This window comes from Phocoena phocoena, chromosome 10, assembly GCF_963924675.1.
Source record: "Phocoena phocoena chromosome 10, mPhoPho1.1, whole genome shotgun sequence".
Classification (NCBI taxonomy): domain Eukaryota; kingdom Metazoa; phylum Chordata; class Mammalia; order Artiodactyla; family Phocoenidae; genus Phocoena; species Phocoena phocoena.
Genome location: NC_089228.1, coordinates 48707108 through 48730228, shown reverse-complemented (window position 1 = coordinate 48730228; position 23121 = coordinate 48707108). Strand labels below are relative to the sequence as shown.

Genomic DNA, 23121 nt, shown 5'->3' with positions numbered 1-23121 from the left:
CTTGGATCTGCTCACGGCCTTGGGGTTGGTTGGCCTCTGCCTGCCCACCTAGCGCCTCCCACTCCTGCCTCCTTGCCAGCTCCCTGTGAGGTAGCGGCCTCCTCTGTTGAGCATCCCGTCATCTTTCCCTGACAGATGCAGGAAGTGGGGCTGCACGCAGTGGCTCGTTGGTGCTACTTCTGAGATTTACCCTGCTCCCTTTGGAAGCCCACCTTCCATAGAGCATGCTGGCCTGGGATGCAGGGATACTGATGCTTTATTCCTTCCTCAAACTCTAACTTTTGAGCCCCGGGGGGGGGGCGGCCAGAGTACCCAGGAGCCAGTGAGACCTGGGCCAGAAAGGTCAGGAACTCCAGGATTGAGCAGATGTGACTCAGAATCCTTATCAGCCTTGTGGCCTGGGGAACTTGTGCCTTCATCTTCCTTTTATTATATGATGGTGGGGAATAAACCCAGCTGCAGGGTTTGAACGTGTGGCTTGTCTCTGTAGAACAGCGGTCCCCAACCTTTTTGGCACCAGGGACTGGTTTCATGGAAGACAGGTTTTCCACGGACAGGGGTGATGCGGAGGGATGGTTCAGGCGGTAATGTGAGCAGTGGGGAGCGGCAGATGAAGCTCCGCCCACTGCTCACCGCTTGCTGTGTGGCCAGGTCCTAACAGGCCATGGACTGATATCAGTCCACGGCCCAGGGGTTGGGGACCCCTGCTCTAGAAAACCTAGTGCAGTGCCTGGCATCTTGTAGGTGTTCATTGTGACTATGAACCTGTCACTCCCTTGGCTCTTAAAGTTCTCGGCTCCAAAGGAAAGAACACAGGCCAGAAGCCGGACTTCATCCCTGGCTCCATTGATGCCCAGCTCTGGGCAGATGCCAGGCCCCAGTGTCTTCAGGTCTCCTGCCCTAACACACAGTCCATATTTACCTCAAGGCAGAAGAGCTTTGATGATCAAAACACGACGGATGGGAAGGTTAGCAGTGCACTATGAGTACAGATGCTTGCCTGCCTGCCAACTAGGTTATAAGAATATTTGGAAGATGACTAAGGTAATGTCTTCCACATGCTAAAGAGACGATGATTTCGTACCATGGGAGGTAGAGCGGGGAAAGCCCCCGCTCATTAGCAGAGTGACCTTGGACAGGACAGTCATCACTCTCGGCCTCATTACCTCATCTAAAATATGAAAGCAATAAAATCCAGCCACACAAGGGTGGCTGTGAGGCTCACACGGGGCAGTCCATGTGGAAGGTCTTTGTAAACTGTTGAAATGCTCTGCACATGTCAGCAGCGCCCGCCGCTCACGTGCCTGTGTGTTTATTGTTTCAGCGGAGAGTGCAGGACGTCATCAGCCCCATCGTGTTCGAGGCCGCCTACAGCCTGGGTGAGCATGTGATGGGAGAGGAGGAGAGGGAGCTGCCAGCCCTGACCCCCGTGCTCCGCTGGAAAAAGGGACAAAAGATTGCCCAGAAGAATCAGGTGAGCACCTGAAAGCTCACGGCTGGGACCCCAGGTAGCAGGTGCCTATGCAGAAGTAATGACCCTGGTGGCCTGGGAGCCCATGGCCAGCCACACCCCCTCCTGGGCCTCCCTTTCCCGATCTGCAAAATGATGAAATGTATGATTTAGGGGTTTGTGTCTAACAACCACGTGATTTAAATTCATCGAGGCTATTCTCAAGCAATTAGAAAATGATGATCTCTTTGAGGTCATGAACTGGCTGCTTGGCCCCGGCACTTGCCTCCTGTTCCTACACTGTTTCCAGAGCTCAGATCAGCACCTAGTGAGTGCTCTACACACAGTACATGTTTTATTGATGGGAGTATGAGTGGGGTGAAGAAGCAAGAACTTCCTCTTGCTAGAATTGGTGGTTGAGTTGAGAATGCCCCGCTCAGGATCTTTGGCAGGCAGAGCACTGTGAGCACAGGCTCTCACCATCCTCCCCGACTCGGCAGATTCCGGGCTGTGCTGCTGTGTGGAGGAGCTGCAGGGTGACGTGGGGTGCAGGCCGTACGAGGCCATACAGGGTAGGAGTGAGCCAGGAGCTAACGCTGTGCAGCATCACTGGCCTGTCTGCCCCGAGTCATCTGAGAGATAGACAGTGCTGATGATGATGCAGGAAATATGTAAGAAATCTGGGATCCCACGTCTGGTTCTAAATCTTTAACACCCAAGATCATCACAGATCCAGGACCTGGGGAAGGTCAGACAAAACTGTTTTTTGGCTAAACCAGACTCCTGGGTGGGGTGGGGCAAAGCTGTGGAACCACCCACCAGCCCCAGGCTCTGCAGTTCTGACTGCCCTGAGCTTATGGGAAAACTAGCAGATCAGTGACCCACGCCTTGCAGATGAGAGTTGTAAATAGAACCACAGAGAAGTGTTTGGAGTTCGAGATGTAAGATTTTTACCAAGATGTCCTCATTTTCTCCCAAAGTCTCTCCCATGTGGTCTTGGGTCAGGTTCCCCAGAAACAGAGCCTAAGACGGGGATTTAGGAGCAACTTGGTCTAATGAAGCTATGCTCTTAAGAGAACCCTGTAAGGAAAGGGGAAAGAGTGAGCAAGTATGTGGTCTCAGCTAAAGTCTAGCTTTGGCCTGAGGCAGGAAGCTTTGGAGCATAAATTACAGCAAAGAGCCATCCTCTCCTTGAGGGAAGGGTCTGGCCTTTTGTACCCCTTACTCGTCAGCCATTGGCTGGTTGTGGGGGATGGAAGGGGAGTGTAGCCCTCCTTGAAGGAGACTCCCTGCGGCTGTGGACAGTTCTCTGGAGGAGGCTGCAGATGTGAGCCGTTAGCCGCCTGTAGCACATCAGCTGGGGGAGGGGCAGCAGTTGTAAAGGGATGTGGGCAGAAGTTGCTACCCGTATACACACAACCTACTGGCAACACTGCCTTTTTGGATGCTTCTTTTGAAGTCAAACATGAACTTTCAAAACACAAGTGACCTGTAGGGTGGCCAGAATGTCCAGCCGGTCACTGATACTTGGAGAAGGCTCTGGGGGAGTGAGGGGAGAGACCAGGAGGATGCTGGGTGTCTAAGTGGTGGGGCAGGGTAGAGGGGAGGCATGAGGAAGATGAAGACAGGAAGATAAGATGAAGAGGCGGGACGGGAAGCTGATGACTCCTACCTTGACTGAGGAGTAGAAGTGTGTATCATCTCCTGACAGTGAAGTTGGGCCAAGAGGTCAGGCTGGGGACCCAGTAAACCAGAATATTATGATAATTCCTAGATCATGAGTTCCCCGTCCTATTAATACTTTGCTCTCTAAGGTGGAATCTTGCTGGCCCAATAAAGTTGGGTTATGAGAGTGGTCCAAACTTGGGGTGCTGGGAATCATTTCAGGGTACCCTGTGCTTGTTTTACCTCTGAAATGACCCTGTGAGGTAGCGGCCTCCTCTGTTGAGCATCTTGCTAGCCCTTGGCATCCCTTCTACAATGAACCCAACTCTCATTTCTACCAATCCATCAGTGGCACAGAGTGGGCCTTCTTTAGTGAAGAGCATCTTAGAACCTTTACTAGCATTTTTAGATTGAGGCAACCTGATCAAAGGCAGAGATGTAGGGACAGATTAGTATGAAAATGCTCTTCTTGGTCACTTATGTTCAAGATGGCCAAGCAAGCATAAATATTTATGTCTGTGCTTCCTGAGACCCCATTATAGTGATTATAAATGAGTAAATCAGAACAGGGAGATGAATGCTGTTGGGGAAGGGGCATCAGCCAATGAGAGAGTCCAGGGATTTTTGGAATGAGTAAAGAAGAAGGAAGAGTGTTAGTGGGTGAACCTTGCACTGTACATGGAGGGGCTGGGTGCCTGTCCACCCATGGGTCCAGAGAGGCTGTAGCCACTGCCAGGCCAGCAGTTTCAGAGGGGTTCAGGAGTGAGAAATGGGGCTGGAAACAGGGAAGGGGGGTGTTAAGTGAAGGTTCGTTTGTGGAAGAGTTGACTTTCTGCCCCTGTCCCCACACCTACATACTCCAGCCATGCAGAATAGCAAGAAGCCAGGCCTTTTATTTTCTAAAGAATTGAATAACCTGGTTGAGATAGTGTAGGTGGGCTGTTTCCCCAGGGGGAAGCCTTATTTCTTCTGGCATTTGGAGCCTCCAATGTAAGAGCTAGCTTCCCCTCCCACCATCCACCCAAACACCCAGATTTTCCAATCAGCTCTTTTACTTTATTCTTAAAAATGAATGGACAACCAAGGAAATCTGAAATTGAGGGGAAATGTGGTACATGGAGAAAAAAACCAAAATACACCTACAGAAAACTGACTTAGAAGGAAATAAATTCTTTAAGGAATAGAAGAGATTATAACAATTTAAATACCAATTTATACTCTATGTAATAAACACAAGGAGATTCAAGAATATATTCTATCCATTAGAAAGTGGTTGGAATTCTATTTCTTCTTAAAAGAAAGAAAGAACAAGGAAGAGTTTCTTGAAAATTAACAATATGGATGCAGAGCCAAAAATGTAGTAGAAGATAATGATAAGAAATCTCCCAGTAAGCAGAGCTAAAAGACAAATAGAAAAGAGCTAAAGCATCAATCTGCAAGGTCCTATATCCAAGTAATAGGAATATCAGAAAAAGCAAACAGAGAAAATGAAAAACATTATGACAGATAATGTAATAAAATTTCCCAGAGTTACAGAGAGACACTTTTTTAAATTTAAAGGACCCACAGACTTGCAAGCAGGATAAACCAAAAATATCCTAGATACATCATTTTGAAATGGTAATACTCCTAACACATAAGGAAAGTTCTAAATGCTTCCAGGACAAGGAGTACAGGATGGTGGTAGTGAGGAATATTTGTCCACTAACGACATAATTAGAGTCACACTAAGTTGTCCATTAGACTTCTTGTTAGCAAGATTGGAAGAAAGCATATGTGAAATAAGGTCTTCAAAGCTCTGAGAGAAAGTGATTTTGAAACTAGGATTTTATACTTAGCCAAACAGTCAAGTATGAGGTCAAAATAAAGTTATTTTTCAGACAAGCAAGGACGCAGAAAGTTTACATCCCTAGTAGCCTCTCCAAGGAAATCACCTGAGATGCACTCCAAGAAAACAAGGGTGACAATTAGAAGGAGCAAATATGGGGGATGTAAGAACTAACTCCTAGAAGTCTAATGACAAGAAATTCCAGGATTACAACTGTGCAGCAAGTCTAAAAAACAGTTGATCAGTTTAGAACAGGGGATCAATGAACTTTGAGAAGAATGAAGCCAGCCATAGCAGAATGACAAGAGAGTAGCAAATATTCAGGATACAGTGTAGATGGAATATATTTTTTCTATGGATAAGAAAAAATAAAGGCAGTCAAAAATTCCCAGGAAAATAAAAACATGGCCAATATGTCATGGTTCAAATATAAGACAAATTAAAATGTGGTGGGATTTTAAGCAAATAGAAGAATATACGGAAGAGAAGGACCTTAATACTAGAAGCATTCTCCCTTAAGCAAAAGTTGAGTATTCTAGTAGTTTAACTTTGCACCTGTAGAGGAAGATATGTAATCATGACACTTGTCTTGGCTCTGCTGTGAACAGTAATCAAGAGGCCATAATGACAACATGATTTACTGGTTGTTAGTATTTACAGTCAAGCCAAATCAGTTATGGTTACAGTACATAGTGTAAATGTCTTTAGTTTTACTGTATAGAGTTTAAAATAGAACAAAACAAGTTGTTTTAATGTCTTAATCTTTTAAATTGGTGAGCCAAGAGATACTGTAAAACTTGAGGCAACAAGAAAAAGTTGTGATTACTTAAAATTGCAGAGGTTACCAGTAGAGCAGTGCTTCTTAAAGTGTGGTCACTGAACCAGCAGCATCAGACTCCCTTGGGATGTTGTCAGAAATGAAAATTCTTGGACCCCACCCCAGACCCTTTAATCAGAAACTCATGGGTGGGTCCCAGCAATCTGAGTTCTAACAAGCTGATCAGGTAATTCTGATGCAGCTAACATTTGAGAACCAGCGCAGCAGAGGAGCTGAGAGTAACGGTTTGCCTGTCAAAATTAGGAAGGTGGATGGTGGGAGGGGGCCTTCATATAGGTGAGTTCAATTCTTGTCTATCATGGAAGGAATTCAGTGAGATAATGTCTAAATCTGATAAATCAAGAAGTAGTAGTATCAGTATATTTTCTAGAGATATGGAAATTAATCATCAAAAGAAACATAAATGGACATGGGTAAGAGTGGTTCCTCTTGAGAGGAGGACTCAGTATATGGAGGTATGTGGCAGGAGGTTATTATTTTAACCATGTGATTTCTTTGGTTGAAATTAAAATGAAAGAAAAATATTGTCCTTAGATTGAGAAGATTGTCCAGGAGCCTGAGAAAAATTCTGGGAGAATGATCCTTGCTTTACTCCTTTTCCTGATTATGGCAAAAAAAAAAAAAATAATAATAATTTAATGATCTTTCTCCATGTGTCTTCCAGATGTTGGCTTAATTTAAGGGAAAGATTCTGAGAGCTAGGCTCACTCTAGGAAGCAGAGCTGATTTTTAACTTGTATGTATGTGACAGGTCCACAAAGAGCATCTAACCTCTTTCCTAGGAAGGAATAAACTCATTGAAACTCTTCATTTTGCCGGGTAACTTTAGGATTTAAGTGCCTTAGTCTCTTCAACTAAAAGGCACTAAAAGCCCATGTTGGTACATAGGTTGCGCAATAGAGTGGGTTAAATTCTGGCGATCTTTTAGAGTCAGGGTCTGCCCTCATTGATGGTCTAGTTCAGGTGGAATAGCCGCACAGTGTATATAATATGGAGTCAGTGACTAGAGCATGTTTTTTTAAATTTATTTTTATTATTTTTTTATACATCTTTATTGGAGTATAATTTCTTCACAATGCTGTGTTAGTTTCTGTTGTACAACAAAGTAAATCAGCCATATGCATACGTATATCCCCATATCCCCTCCCTCTTGAGCCTCCCTCCCACTTTCCCTATCCCACCCCTCTAGGTCGTCGCAAAGCACCGAGCTGATCTCCCTGTGCTATGCTGCTGCTTCCCACTAGCTATCTCTTTTACATATGGTAGTGTATATATGTCCATGCTACTCTCACTTTGCCCCAGTTTTCCCCTCCCACCCCATGTCCTCAAGTCCATTCTCTGTGTCTATGTCTTTATTTCTGCCCTGCCACTAGATTCATCAGTACCTTTTTTTTTTCTTTTTAGATTCCATACATATGCGTTAGCATATGGTATTTGTTTTTCTTTTTCTGACTTACTTCACTCTGTATGACAGACTCTAGGTCCACCCACCTCACTACAAATAACTCAATTTTGTTTCTTTTTATGGCTGAGTAATATTCCATTGTATATATGTGCCACGTCTTCTTTATCCATTCATCTGTCCATGGACATTTAGGTTGCTTCCATGTCCTGGCTATTGTAAATAGTGCTGCAATAAACATTGTGGTATATGCTCTCTTTGAATTATGGTTTTCTCAGGGTATATGCCCAGTAGTGAGATTGCTGGGTCATATGGTAGTTCTATTTTTAGTTTTGTAAGGAGCCTCCATACTGTTCTCCATGGTTGTTGTATCAATTTACATTCCCACCAACAGTGCAGGAGGGTTCCCTTTTCACCACACCCTTTCCAGCATTTATTGTTTCTAGATTTTTTGATAATGGCCATTCTTACTGGTGTGAAATGATACCTCATTGAAGCTTTGATTTGCATTTCTCTAATAACTAGTGATGTTGAGCATCTTTTCATGTGCTTCTTGGCCATCTGTATGTCTTCTTTGGTGAAATGTCTGTTTAGGTCTTCTGCCCGTTTTTTGATTGGGTTGTTTGTTTTTTTGATATTGAGCTCCATGAGCTGTTTGTGTATTTTGGAGATTAATCCTTTGTCAGTTCTTTCATTTGCAAATATTTTCTCCCATTCAGAGGGTTGTCTTTTCGTCTTGTTTATGGTTTCCTTTGCTGTGCAAAAGCTTTTAAGTTTCATTAGGTCCCATTTGTTTATTTTTTTTTTTATTTTCATTACTCTAAGAGGTGGGTCAAAAAAGATCTTGCTGAGATTTATGTCAGAGAGTGTTCAGCCTGTGTTTTCCTCTAAGAGTTTTATAGTATCTGGCCTTACATTTAGGTCTTAATCGATTTGGGGTTTATTTTTATGTATGGAGTTAGGTAGTGTTCTAATTTCATTCTTTTATATGTAGCTGTCCAGTTTTCCCAGCACCACTTATTGAAGAGGCTGTCTTTTCTCCATTGTATGTTCTTGCCTCCTTTGTTGTAAATTAGATGATCATATGTGCATGGGTTTATCTCTGGGCTTTCTATCCTGTTCCATTCATCTATATTTCTGTTATTGTGCCAGTACCATAGTGGCTTGATTACTGTAGCTTTGTAGTATAGTCTGAGGTCAGGGAGCCTGATTTCTCCAGCTCCGTTTTTCTTTCATAAGATTGCTTTGGCTATTCAGGCGCTTATGTGTTTCCATACGAATTGTACAAATTTTTTGTTCTAATTCTGTGAAGAATGCCATTGGTAGTTTGATAGGGATTGCATTGAATCTGTAGATTGCTTTGGGTAGTATAATCATTTCCACAATATTGCTTCTTCCAATCCAAGAACATGGTATATTTCTCCATCTGTTTATGTCATCTTTGATTTCTTTCATCAGTGTTTTATAGTTTTCTGAATACAAGTCTTTTGCCTCCTTAGGTAGATTTATTCCTAGGTATTCTTTTTGTTGTGATGGTAAATGGGATCATTTCCTTAATTTTTCTTTCTGATTTTTCATTGTTAGTATATAGGAATGCCAGAGATTTCTGTGTATTAATTTTGTATCCTGCAACCTTATCAAATTCATTGATTAGTTCTAGTAGTTTTCTGGTGGCATTTTTAGGATTTTCTGTGTATAGCATCATGTCATCTGCAGTGACAGTTTTACTTCTTCTTTTCCAATTTGTATTCCTTTTATTTCTTTTTCTTCTCTGATTGCCGTGACTAGGACTTCCAGAACTATGTTGAATAAGAGTGGTGAGAGTGGACATCCTTGTCTTGTCCCTGATCTTAGAGGAAATGCTTTTAGTTTTCCACCATTGTGAATGATGTTTGCTGTGGGTTTGTCATGTATAGACTTTATTATGTTGAGGTAGGTTCCCTCTATGCCCACTTTCTGGAGAGTTTTTTTTATCATAAACAGGTGTTGAATTTTGTCGAAAGCTTTTTTTGCACTTATTGAGATGATCATATGGTTTTTATTCTTCAATTTGTTAATATGATGTATCACATTGATTGATTTATGTATATTGAAGAATCCTTGCATCCCTGGGATAAATCCCACTTGATCATGGTGTATGATCCTTTTAACATGTTGTTGGACTCTGTTTCCTAGTATTTTGTTGCGGATTTTTGCATCTATGTTCATCAGTGAATATTGGTCTATAATTTTCTTTTTTGTGATATCTTTTTCTGGTTTTGGTATCGGGGTGATGGTGGCTTTGTAGAATGAATTTGGGAGTGTTCCTCCCTCTGCAAATTTTTGGAAGAGTTTGAGAAGGATCATTGTTAGGTCTTCTCTACGTGTTTTATAGAATTCACCTGTGAAGCCATCTGGTCCTGGGCTTTTGTTTGTTGGAAGATTTTTAATTACAGTTTCACTTTCATTACTTGTGATAGGTCTGTTTATATTTTCTAATTCTTCCTGGTTGAGTCTTGGAAAATTGTACCTTTCCAAGAATTTGTCTGTTTCTTCATGGTTGTCCATTTTATTGGCATATAGTTGTTTGTAGTAGTCTCTTGTAATCCTTTGTATTTCTGCGGGGTCAGTTGTGATTTCTCCTTTATCATTTCTAATTTTTTTGATTTGTGTCCTCTCACTTCTTTTCTTGATGAGTCTGGCTAAGGGTTAGAGCATGTTAAGTACAGGCTTACTGATGCATCCAAGGCTTTTGGCAGAGAGTGGGAGTGAGTGAGGCAGGCAGGAGGCCAAGTCTTCCCTCTGCTGGGTGAAGAGCAGCCTTGGGAGAAAATGGGTTTCAGGGTGGGTGCCAGGCTGTATGTGTGAATAGTGGGGTTGCCACCGTTGCTGAGGACCTGTTGGGATTCTGGGCACTTGGAGAACATTGGAGCTCTAATGCTACAGCCTCTGTAGAACATACAGACTGATGAATGCACGTTCCACCTTAAAAATTTAAGGAAAGCAGAGACCTGCCTCTCTTGCCTCAAGATATATTTGGTACAGATATAACAACAAGAAAGTGTTTTATCCATTAGCCAGAAGAGTAATTTAAAAGGACTATAAATCTAAGAGCAATTCAGCTAATTGAATGTCTGCTACACGTAAGATGTGGATAAAAAGATAAATGAAACATTGCTGCCTTAGTAGACTTAGAGACTGTACAGGAATAACTTATACAGAGCAGAAAGTGAGATTCAGACTAGTGTGTGTGAATTTCACTCCAGAGACCTCTTCCAGCTGAGGATAAGGAGGTGCTCTCTGGAGAAGGGAGAATTGGCTGGAGCCTCATGGAAGAAGTAGGATTTGTATACTTGGGGCTGGAGGGCTTTGACCAACAGAGAAGGAAGGAGTGATGGTTGCTAATGGTCTTCCATGTGGCTGAACATCTAGTGAAGAGAAGGAGAGGGGCCATTAGGGCTAGAGGTACAGTCAGACAGTCTAAGGCCACTTGTTCACTGATCCGGGAGTTGGACTTGATTGAACTGGTAGGGGACAGGAGACCATCACATCTTCTTGAGGTGGTCTGCCTGGAGTGGGGGGCCAGTTAGCAGCCCCAGGAAGGTCTTGCAGGTCAGTTCATGAAGGTTCTGTCTGATACACTCAGAGAGTTGACTCATCATCAGTTCCTAGTGGGTCTCAGCTGCTGAAAGAGTATGGAATGAAATGAAACAGTCCTGGAAAGCTCTGGCTGGCCTGTGTGCTAGGAAAGCAGGAAGGGCTGTCATTGGGGCCCTAATGTTTCTCCTACAGGTGAGCATACCAATGGCTATGACAGAGGCCCTGGCTTCAAACCCTATACACAGAGTAGAGCTTTGGAAATAACTGCTCTCAGGCTTCCTCAGGAGACCCCCAAAGGGACCTGGCTGAGGCTGGACTTCCCAGCCACCCACGGTGGTAGACAGAATGGCCCCCAAAGATGTCCACACCCTCATTCCTGGAACCCGTGAATATAATGCATCACATGGCAAAGGGAAGGACTTTGCAGTTGTAACTAAGGTTATGGGCTTTACACTAGGGAGAGTTTCCTGGATTATCCAGATGGGCCCAATCTTTCTGCAGCTGGAGGCAGAAGGAAGGAGGAAGAATAGGAGGTCAGAGAGATGCAGGAGAGGAAGGAGTCAGAGAGATTTGAAGCTTGAGAAGGACTTGACCTGCCATTGCTGGCTTTGAAGACAGTGATGCAACTTGACAAGGAATGCAGACAACCTTGAGGAGCTGAGAGAGCCTCCCTGGTGAGTGTCAGCATGGAAATGGGGACCTCAGTCCTACAACCACAGGGCAGTAAATTCCACAAACAACCTGTGTATGCCTGGAAGCGCATTTTCCCCCAGAGCCTCCAGATAAGGGCCCAGACCAGGTAACACCTTGATTTTTGCTGTTGACCCCCAATGCTTAGCACTGCCTGGCTCATAGAGGAGGCTCAGTAAACCTATCTCAGTGGAAAGGGCCCTTCTGAAAGAGCACAAGGCTAGGTCCTCCTGCAGACATTGGACGTCGTATCAGAATTTCTTCACTGCAGATTCAGCAAAGCTGTATAATTGAAAGAAATGTGCTCCATGAACTCTCTAAGAATTCCTCCCAGGCAGGAGAGCAAGGTGTGTGATTTAGGGTGACTTACCTACTCCACAGTACATTTGTGCACGTGTGAGTCTATTTTTTCGAAGACCAAGATGGAGGAGACACAGCTGGTGAGAGGAAAGGCACTGGCTATGTTGAGAATACTCACTTTGTCATCTTTCAAGGGAAAGGTGAACTGTTTTACTCTAATATTAACGTTTTACTCTGTTGAAGCCATAAACTCTGAACCCATTGTGCTGGAAACCATCACCATCTGGACCTCCCACCCCGGCCCCTCAATGCCTGGGTGTGTGGGATGCCAGCCCTGTGCCCACAAAGACTCAGTGTTTGTTCAGCCTGGACATTAGGTAATGCTTTCCTGGCTGAGGTGCACAGCCAGCTTAAAATGCTATTATTTACAGCTCTAAGGTTTATTTTCATTATCATATGTAAAGTCTCTGCAGGAGGATGGAAAGCTGAGGGGTTGGCAGGGAGGAGAGAGCAGAGTAACTCCAGACATCAGAGCCGGACAGGTCTCAGAGACCATCCAACCTGCGGGTTCCAGAGCACACACCTGGATTCAAGGGAGCAGGTTGGTGCAGTGGAGGAGAAGGGGTGTTAGAGGAGGAGGTGTCCACCCCCCTCCCTATTTCAGCCTGATCAGTCCTACTTTTATAGGCATTAGCTGTTTGGCATCAGCCTCTGGTTAATCTCAGAAAGGGCACCATGGTGAAACAGCTGTGAAAACCATCCACTTTCAACTACAAGCGAGGAAAACAAGTACGTAGTTCAACATTACTGACCACGGAAGTCTGGCTGTATCTGTTTCTCAGGCTTCCCGTCAAGGTTAATCCAAAGAGCAAAGGAGAGGTTATACCTACTATCAAAGGCTGGGCTGTACTTGTAGTCACCTGTTGAATTTTTACAATTTCTTCTTCAGTGTTATACTTTATCTTTGCAATTTTTTTTTAGCATGAGATTCTTTATTTTTATTTTGGCCCTGCTATGCGGCTTGCGAGATCTTAGTTCTCTAACCAGGGATTGAACCCAGGCCACGGCAGTGAAAGTGCCAAGTCCTAACCACTGGACCACTAGGGAACTCCCGCAGCATGCGATTCTTTATTTCTTTTTATTTATATTCAAAGAAGATTTAGGGCTTCCCTGGTGGCGCAGTGGTTGAGATTCCGCCTGCTGATGCAGGGGACACGGGTTCGTGGCCCCGTCTGGGTGGATCCCACATGCCGCAGAGCGGCTGGGCCCATGAGCCATGGCCGCTGAGCCTGTGCGTCCGGAGCCTGTGTTCTGCAACGGGGGAGGCCACAGCAGTGAGAGACCCGCGTACCGGAAAAAAAAAAAAAATAATAAGGTTTAATACCTATCCTTATCAAACTCTTCCAAAACAAATTGGAAGAGAAGGGAACACATCCTAACTCATTTTACGAGGCCAGCATTACCCTAATCCCAAACCAGACAAGAACAACACCCAAAAAAGAAAATTATAGGCCAATATCGCTGACGAACATAGATGCAAAAATCCTTAACAAAAGATTAGCAAACTGAATTACAACCATTATCTTTGCAGTTTTCTGGAAAGAATGTGTTCTGGTCCTCCAAAACTCTTTTCAGAAGAAAACTGGTTTTCCGCCAAATCTTCAGCCTGTTGGATCTTCTTCTACATTGTCCTGCTTTATTAAAAACCTCCCGCACAAGCACGTGGAGTGTGTGTGTAAACAAGCGAGGGTGCACATCCAGTGGATAGTCTCTAGCTGGGGAAGAAATCTTAGCTTCTCTCTTGGTATCTTCTGAGATGATTCAGGAAGTCAAAGGCCAGGCTCTTGCTACTTGAAATGCTACCTGGAGCGCATTCACATGATGTTCTTGCAGACAGGGGAGGAGAGGTCCCCCTGGCGTCCTCTCCAGTTTGAAGCCATCTTTCTCACTCCTAGTTGCCTGACTACGTCTGACTCAGCAGCTTTTAGAAGCATGGCTAGGGACTTCCCTGGTGCTCCAGTGGTTAAGGCTTTGTGCTCCCCAATGCAGGGGGTCCGGTTTCCATCCCTGGTCAGGGAAATAGATCCCACATGCTGCAACTAAAGGAGCCCGCATGCCACAACTACAGATCCCATGTGCTGCAACTAAGTCCCAGCGCAGCCAAATTAAAAAAAAAAAGAAGCATGGCTAAAATACTCTTCCTTTTCTCTGACAGCACCAGACCCTTTTTTTGAACTTGTTGGTTCTGTTTTCTGCCTCTTGTGACTAACAGCAACCTTTTCTTAAAAAAATAAATAAAGAACACAAAAGATTCCAGGGTAAAAATCAAGGCAAAGAAACTCTGGCCCTTTAAAAAAAAAAGAAGAAATGAAAGAAATTCTGGGGCTTCCCTGGTGGCGCAGTGGTTAAGAATCCACCTGCCAATGCAGGGGACACAGGTTCGAGCCCTGGTCTGGGAAGATCCCACATGCCGCGGAGCAACTAAGCCTGTGTGCCACAACTACTCAGCTTGCGCTCTAGAGCCCATGAGCCACAGCTACTGAGCCGGTGCGCCACAACTACTGAAGCCCTCACGCCTAAAGCCCGTGCTCCACAATAAGAGAAGCCACTGCAATGAGAAGACTGTGCATCGCAATGGAAGAGTAGCTCCCACTTGCCGCACCTAGAGAAAGCCCACACGCAGCAACGAAGACCCAACACAGCCAAAAATAAATAAATAAATTTATAAGAAAAAAGAAAAAAAGAAGGAAATTCTGGTCCTGGAAGGCAGGAGATCCCTAGAGGAGAGTTGATGGCTGAGGTTGTTGTAGAGGGACTTGAAATATGGCCTGCAAAAAGCCACCAGGTCTCAGGCAGACCTGGAAAGGACACTGGGAGGGTCCAGAGGCCAGGTGTAGGCCCGTGTGGGCAGGACCTCCCTGAGCAGTTCCTCCTCCCACTCATTTCTTCATGGGGATTGAACTAGATCTTCAGAATGTTGCCTTCAGGCAGTGGGGGCTGTTCTCCGAACCACAGGGCCATGGAGTAAACCAAGGGATACCCAAAAGACAGAAGCATTTATCACTTCCAGTTTTTCCATGGGGGACATGAAGCAAAATCAGTACCACGTTTGTTGTTTAAAGGGAAACCAACTGGACTCCTCCCATGATTTCAAAATCTGAAAGTACAATTTATACAGACCCTGAGATAGAAGGAATTTCTCAGCTTTAATTTTACAAAGTATTTGTCTTTCATTTATCCTTGTGGACGTTCTATTCTTTAGAAAGCAAGTCTGTCTGCATGACCTGATTTTATTTTATTTATTATTTTTGTCTGCGTTGGGTCTTCGTTGCTGTGTGCAGGCTTTCTCTAGTTGCAGTGAGTGGGGCTACTCTTTGTTGCAGTGCGCGGGCTTCTCATTGCGGTGGCTTCTCTTGTTGCGGAGCACGGGCTCTAGGCATGCGGGCTTCAGTAGTTGTGGCGCATGGGCTTAGTTGCTCCGCGGCATGTGGGATCTTCCCGGACCAGGGCTCGAACCCAAATCCCCTGCATTGGCAGGCGGATTCTTAACCACTGCGCCAGCAGGGAAGCCCGTGACCTGATTTTAAATACCAAGCTATGAGACTCTTCCTTCATTTGGGTATAAGACTCAATAGAGCTGAAATTCCTGGGACCACCCAGGAATGAGGTCTTTAATGTGCCACATTAAGGACAATTTTGCATTCTGGAAAAAGCATTAAAATGGAATTGGGAAGGAGAAACCTCTTACACTCAGGTCATGGCATTTACACACACACACACAAATGTTTAATACTATGCTAGGTGCTGGGGGCTGCAGGCATGAATTACCTATGGCTGGGGCCTCTGGAACTTATGTGGGACGATGGGAGGAACAGCAGTTCAGAAATGTCCCTCCTGTTGTCCAGGCAGAGACCTTCTGCAAAGTCAGATTGCCCATCAGGAAATGTCTCGCTCATTTTAGCTTACAAACAGCCTCGGGCTGGGATTTGAAAAGCATTAATTCCCACCCAATCCAATTGTCCTATTTTCTTAGGTGTCAGCATGGGACCGGTTTGCCATGGCAACCCTATAAACAGTGTCTATCCTACATCAATGATTTATATATTTTTAAAGCTAATATCACCAACTTCAAGAAACTGAGCCTCCTCTGAATGTGACAGCTGGAATAGACTAAGAACCCTACTTCCTGCTAGATCAGTGCAGATTTTTCCACTGTAGATTTGGGTGGGAGAAAATCCGCTTTCCAAGGCCTGAGCACCTGGGCGACTGCTTTTCTGGTCAGCCTTGGCCAGGGCAGCCATTGAGCTATCACACGCACCCAAGGTTGTTCTGGCCTTGGTGGCCACAGCTTTGTGAGAAAAACACAGCCAACTCCAGCCTCTGTGCTCTGGTTCAGAGCAAAATTTAAATTGAACTGAATTCATTGTCTTCTACCCTCCCCCCAACCCCCCTGGCCTAAAGGGAATGAGGAAACAAGTATCCAAATATTATAGAACAGGAATGGGCAAACTACAGTCTGCTGGCCAAATCTAGCCTGCTGCCTGTTTTTATAAATAAAGTTTTACTGAGACACAACCATGGCCATTCCTTTACATATGTCTGCTTTTGCTCTAGCAACAGAGCTGAGCAGTTGTAGCTGAGACCGTCTGGCCCTCAAGGCTGAAAATATTTACTGTCTGGCCCTTTACAGAAAAATCTGCCAACCTTACTCTAAAACAAGTAGAGTAATGATTGGAGGAGAAGCTGGAGAAAGGATTTCAAAAAGAAAAGTGTATTCTCCAGGGAAAGCTGAGATGAAGACTAGGGTGAGGAAGGAGCCAGCATGGAAATCTAGTCCATGAGGCTGGGGAGGCCACTGGGTGTCCAGACTGCAAAGCCCAAGGCAGGAAACAGTCGTCTCCTAAGAAAAGGAGTTTAATCTCCTGTAAACAGAGAGGAATCAGAGATGATGTCTTTTTTTTTTCCTTTTTTAGTTTATTTATTTATTTTTGGCTGCATTGGATCTTCTTGGCTGCGCGCGGGCTTTCTCTAGATGCAGCGAGTGGGGGCTACTCTTCGTTGTGGTGCGTGGGCTTCTCGTTGTGGTGGCTTCTCTTGTTGCGGAGCACGGGCTCTAGGACATGCAGGCTTTAGTAGTTGTGGCGCACGGGATTAGTTGCTCCGCAGCATGTGGGATCTTCCCGGACCAGGGCTTGAACCAGTGTCCCCTGCATTGGCAGGCAAATTCTTAACCACTGTGCCACCAGGGACATCCTCAGAGATGATGTCTTCTTAGCTCTGTTTCCATTTTCCAGAATGGCTGCTTCCAGGTTAAAAAAAAAAAAAAAAAAAATTAACAGGGATTTTCCAATCAGAGGTCGAGGCTGGAAGGAGGTGGGAGAGACTGCTTCCAAGCTGGGTTGAGATTTGCCTGCTTTAGGCAGCCAGGCCTGTGTTTGCCCAGAGGGTTAGGGAGACGTGGAGAAGCAGTCAGAGGAGAAGTTGAAAAATTGGTAGTTTGGCCCATTGGCTTCAGGGAGAACCTGTACTCTTTCCGCTTTGTACAGGAGTGATATTTTTTACTTGCTCCTGGAAACTATGCTGTCAGCTAGCATTCTGAGGCTTCAGACTGTCCCCACTTCTGCCCCAGAGAGATGTTTTTCAGTTCCTCAGGAAACAAAACTGTCACTTGCCCCAGAGAGACGAATCCAGGTCCCAAGCGCAGGATCTCTGAGTTTCAACTTCAGTCTCCAAGGTGGATGACACAGGTCTCTTGATTCCTTGCTGTCTTGATATTTTACCTATAAGACAACTTCATTCCCAGCCTGGGGAGGGTCTTGCCTAAGCCAAGGCTTTGCCAGGGCTTGGAATGCACAGCCACTTTTGTTCACACCATTACCCAAGTTAGAGGAGGCCATTAGGTTGAGGAATATTCCAGTAATCTATTTCTGTAAAATAAACTATCCCAAAATGTAGTGGCCTAAAATAACAGCAGTCATTCATTTTGTTCATGAATTTGAAATTTGGCAGGGCCTGGTCAGAGCTGCTCATCTCTGCTCCACATCATGGCAGCTTGGTGGGGCTGGGGGACCCATTTCCATGGTGGCTGACTTCCGTGGCCTCGAGTTGATGCTGCCGGTTAGTTTCTCTCCACGTGGCCCTCTCCATGGCTTCCTTGTAGGGTAGTAGCTATAGTCCAGGAGCTAATGCCCCGAGAGAACTCAGAGGAACCTCTAGTACTTTTGATGACTAGGCTTGGAAATTGCAAAGCACCACTTCTCTGCAGCCACAAATCTACCCAGATTCAAAGGGTAAAGTATTGACTCCATTCTCTGTGGGAGGAATCTCAGAGTCACATTGTAAAGAGTGCAATGGGAGACATTGTGCATTGGTTTTCAGAAAGTACAGTCGTCTACACAGAGAGAGATTCATTTTGATTCTCTCTCTATGGTCTTGTACTGCACTGTCCACTAGGGAATCTTCATGGAGCTCACTCTTACCTCACTCTTACATACCATCATTGTCATTCACATTTGCTGGTGTAGACAGTGATGCACATTTGCTGGTGTAAACAGTGAGGCCTAAAACAAGAACAGCGTAATAGCCACAAACTCCCACTCCCAGCTAAATGCTCATCTGGATTAACAAGATTGTCACTAATGCTGTTATTTTCATTTTGTAAATGTGGAAATTGAGTCCTGGACTGATTTCTAAGCTTGTGCTTTATCTTCTCACTATAGTTTGTGCTTAATTTTAGCTGGTCAGTGTAAGCACTCAACTAATGTGTATGTGAGTGTGTGTGTGTGTGTATATGTGTGTATATACACCCAGTTTTTGTGTGTGAGTGTGTGTATGGCAGACTCAGTGCTTGCCTTTGTTGGAAGGAAATTCAGCAGCACTGGAGGACTTAACAGCTAGAGAAGTTAGTTTCAGGGACAGGAAATAGAGAGCAGAGTACAAGGGAGAGTCAGACCAAGGACAGAGCTTGTAGCTGAGCAACAGTTCTTTGCTGGGGGGGCTACAGCTTTGGTGTTGATGAGCAGTGTATTCTCATTGGCCCATGTTCCAACGGTCACCCCATGTCTCAGAGCATGTGGGGTCCTCCAGTGTGGCAGCTTCTACATGCTGGGGTCTGAGGGCAGGCACAGGGGTGAACAAGACCAGTACAGTCCTGGAGCATCATTTTAGCAGGGGAGACAAACGGGAAACACGTAATGATAAAATTAATTAGTTACAATCGAGATGAGCAGTAGAAGGAAAAGTACATGAACTACAAGAACTTATGACAGAGCCCAAGCTTATCAGGGGCTGGATGTGGTTTTGATTTGCTCATTGAAGGATGAGAGGACACATACCAGGTGAACCCAGTGGAGGCATTTGGGCTCAGCATGTGGGGAGGCCCTGAGGTGGGAAGTTATACGGCCAGGCTGAGGGGTGGCTGGCACAGGAGAGCCAGGGAGATGGAGCTGAGGAGGGCAGGCACCTCATTTTTTCAGATTATGTGCCACGGAATGGCTGTAGGTCCCTTCCTCCTTGTCAGTTCTCACCTGCTCCCCACCCCACCGCACCCCGCCTCCAAAGGCTGGAAGTCAGACTGTCTCTTGCCTGTAAAATGGGAGAAACACTTGTAAAGAGAAGCCTGTCACCAGGGGCAGAGCTGGGTATAGCGAAGCCTAAAGCTTATATGATTTGGGAGGAGAGCTTCTCTTGGGGAAAATCAAGTAACATCATGAATAGAAAGTGAGGTGCAAGGCCCCGGTGGGAGCGTGTCAGTGAAGGCCCTTCAGCCTGAAGTTTCATCAGCTTGGTGGTAAAGTTATCTTTGGTGTTTCTCCTCATTTCTAACCTCGGAAAGCTGCCTTTTCCCACCTGAGATATTCATGCAGACCTCACATCCACTTATTCCTGTTTTCTCCTTGACTGAGATGGCAAATAAATCACAAATGCCCCCTATTAAAATCTCCTGGAAATTTGGCTCTCTCTTTGCCCCCAGTGTTGTCTAAAAGAACATGGGAATGTCCTTTTTTTACTCAAGACTTTCATGAGTTTTTCCCCCACGCTCACGGCAGGGAATGTTGTCTGGGACATATTATTCTTTTGGAAATGTGACACAGGAATATGAATTTCCATAAGCAAAGTTACTCTGCCTGGTTGGGTCTAGATTGTTCGTTGGCCAGCATGTTTGCTGGCGTCCACATGGATGCTCAGAGAAGCTGCCTGGACTTGTCTTGTGGGAGTAGGATGAATCACCTGGAACTATGTTCTCTGTATGTGTTAGAGGGGGACCCAGAAATATGAGTACTGATGACAGAGAAGTTGAATAGTGAATAAATGACAACTGAAAAACGGCCACAGGCTTTTCTTTCCAAAATCCCACCAAAGTGATCAAAGGCATCTAACTAGTGAAGAGTCTCTGTCGGTGTGGACTCAGGAAGCCTGCTGTTCACGGATTAGAGACATCAGAGAGATTGAGACCAGAGGAAAGGACAGACAAGCCTGCCGGGTACCACAGAGAGAAGAAAACTGTAACTCCTCCCCAGAGCCGCTCCTGATTCCTGGCTGCCCTCCACAGGTAGGCTCAGCTCAGGCACACGCTGCAAGCCCCCTGGAAAGATGTCGGGTGTGGCATAGTGAGCTTTAGGCCCCAGCACTGGGTGGAGGCCCTGGAGGCCCAGGAGGCCCAGCCTTGGTTAGAGAAAGGACACTCCATCCTGATAGCTACTGGCTGCCCTCCCGAGACAGGATCCCTTCAGTTGGCTGTGGTGCCCTTGGCCTCAGAGCCTAATTGCCTTTGACTTTCCCCTTTGGAATTAAAAATTATAGTATGAACCCCTCGTTCAGGCAGAACCCATATCAAATACGGATTTTCTGCCTCGCCACGACAGCAGAGGGAAATGACCAGACTGTAACCTAAGAGTTCTTGACTCACATGGGTTATTATTCATTCCGATCTGAGAGCATTTAAAGATCATCTCAAAGATGGGAAGAACACCTACCGTGTACCTTTCTTGAAACAACTACTTGAAGAAGCACTTGAGCAGCCTAAGAGACGAATCAGACAAGGGGTGCCCTCTGTGGTCAAGGCCACCCCTGACTTGGGTTTCCTTGTTAACTGCTGAGGACCCCTCGCCCTGCGGGACCTGGCTCCATGGGGGTGGGGGACTTACCCGAATTGTAATAGGGGCGGGGCAGCCGCGTGGCCTTTACCGCGAGACCCTCAGCGCGAGATCTGGGGCGCAGCGGTTAGACGTCCCACTCCGCCGGGTCAGCAGGGAAGCGGTCATTGCGGCGGAGAGTGTGGAGACAGATGGGTCACGGCCTTCTGCCCGGGGCCCTCCAGGCCTTTCGGCCTCCACCGGCGGGTGAGCTGGGGGCCCGGGGACAGGCCGAGGACTGTGTCCTGCAGGGCTCCAGAGCCCTTGTCACTGGGCTCCGGCCTTGGGGCAGCGGCGAACCTCTCCCCCATGCCCACGTCCGCGACCTAATGGCGGCGAAAGCCACCCTGGGTCGCAGTCAGCGGGACCTGGCTCCCAGTTGGGCGGGCTAAGGAGCCTGAGGGCCGGCTGGGTCCTGGGCGCCTGGGGACCTGGCCCTGAGGGCGCCGCCAGCCTCTTAACGAGGACCTTGGAGGGCGAAAGTTGAGCCTTGGGACCTTGCCCCTTCTTGTCATAACAGAGACTAACATTTGTTTGGTGGACGTTTACAGGAATATGTGACCCGACCTCAGGAACAAAGGATCTGACACCAAGAAGATTCCAACAATGAACCCCGCCCCTCCCTCACCTTTCCTGTAAAAGGGCTTTGCTGAAAGCTTTCAGGGAGTTTAGGGTTTTTAAGGCATGAGACGCTGACACCTTGCAGGGCCCTTTAGTAAACCTTTGTCTGCTCCAAACTCCGACTTTTTGGTATTGTTTGGCCTCTGGTATTGTTTGGCCTCGCTGTGCCTCAAGCACACGGGAAGAATTCCCACTGATTTGGAAGGAAGTGGTTAGCAGTGGAAGGAAGTGGTTAGCTGTTATTTACTCGTTTGCCACTAACCCTGTTTTGCTTTTCCTCTTGTGTCTCCCTCACAGACCGTGTTTGAAAGGAATTGCCGATCTGAGGACTGTGCCGCCGACCTGCAGCTTCAGGGTCACCTGTTACTCTCCAGGTGAGTCAGTGGCCCTTCTTGACTTTGTTCTGGGAAGCTGTTTGTCCTGACTTCAGGCCCAAAGTCTGCATGTGCAGATTTCCCCACCGAAGAGGGTAAATAGAGGTGGGTTTAAAATGAAAACTTGCAGTTTAAGAAAGTGTATATTATACTGTAATTTTAACAACAGGTATTATTTGGGGGGATAGTTTGGTTTTTGTTTTGTTTGTAGTCTCACATATCTCACAATTAGAGTTTTGTATTTCTAATTTCCCTGAATATTGGTGATGTGTATGTGTTGGGGGGTGTATTTTATTTTTAATGTAATGTTTTTTAAAATTTATTTATTTTATTTTATTTTCGGCTGCATTGGGTCTTCGTTGCTGCGTGCGGGCTTTCTCTAGTTGCGGTGAGCGGGGGCTACTCTTCCTTGTGGTGCATGGGCTTCTCATTGTGGTGGCTTCTCTTGTTGTGGAGCATGGGCTCTAGGCACGTGGGCTTCAGTAGTTGTGGCACATGGGCTCAGTAGCTGTGGCTCACAGGCTCTAGAGCGCAGGCTCAGTAGTTGTGGCTCACGGGCTTAGTTGCTCCGTGTCACGTGGGATCTTCCCGGACCAGGGCTCAAACCCGTGTCCCCTGCATTGGCAGGAGGATTCTTAACCATTGAGCCACCAGGGAAGTCCTGAGGGGTGTATTTTAGGTTTACTCATTGTATTAAGTTGAGCCATGTGAAATTGCCAATATTTAACTGTTTGGAACAACCCCTATGATTCAGTTTATTATTATATAAAGGAATACGGGAACTACTATAAAGGTTCTTTTTATTTTTTTCCCCACACTTAAAGTGTTGTGCTTTAACAACAAGTAATGGTTCTGTGGCAGGAGCAGGTGGAGGAGAGGGGCGGCTGTCCTGATCCAGGGGACAGACAGCCAGTCTCCTGGAGCAGGGCTTCCTCCTACAGAACGTGAACCCTCAGCTAAAGGTGAACCTTCCGTAAAGGCCTTCTGTTTTCTCTCTGCCAACCTTTTATTTCAGACTTTTTGAAGGTGCTGGTCCTGAGTCATTTAACCATGTTTCAGGGAATGGGTTCCTTTTGAGACAATTCCTTCTGAGAGATTGTTTTAGCCTCCATGCTATTTATTACCATTTCTCAAAAACAGTCATCAGTGTTGATAGGTATCCTCTAAACTGCCATATTGTGTGTCTTAACTGTGAGAGTTAAGTTTGGGTGGAATGAAAGAAATATCCCATCACGGACCA

The 23121-nt window shown here is 45.8% G+C and overlaps 1 protein-coding gene across 1 annotated transcript in view; it reads left to right on the top strand.

The window, feature by feature from the left end:
• Positions 1-23121, top strand: part of ITGA9 (integrin subunit alpha 9) — a 350005-nt gene that overhangs the window by 172710 nt on the left and 154174 nt on the right. Inside the window, exons 16-17 of the mRNA XM_065885198.1 lie at positions 1325-1474; positions 21805-21881. Of these exons, the coding sequence (XP_065741270.1) occupies positions 1325-1474; positions 21805-21881 (227 nt within the window). The remainder of the gene's footprint in view (positions 1-1324; positions 1475-21804; positions 21882-23121) is intronic.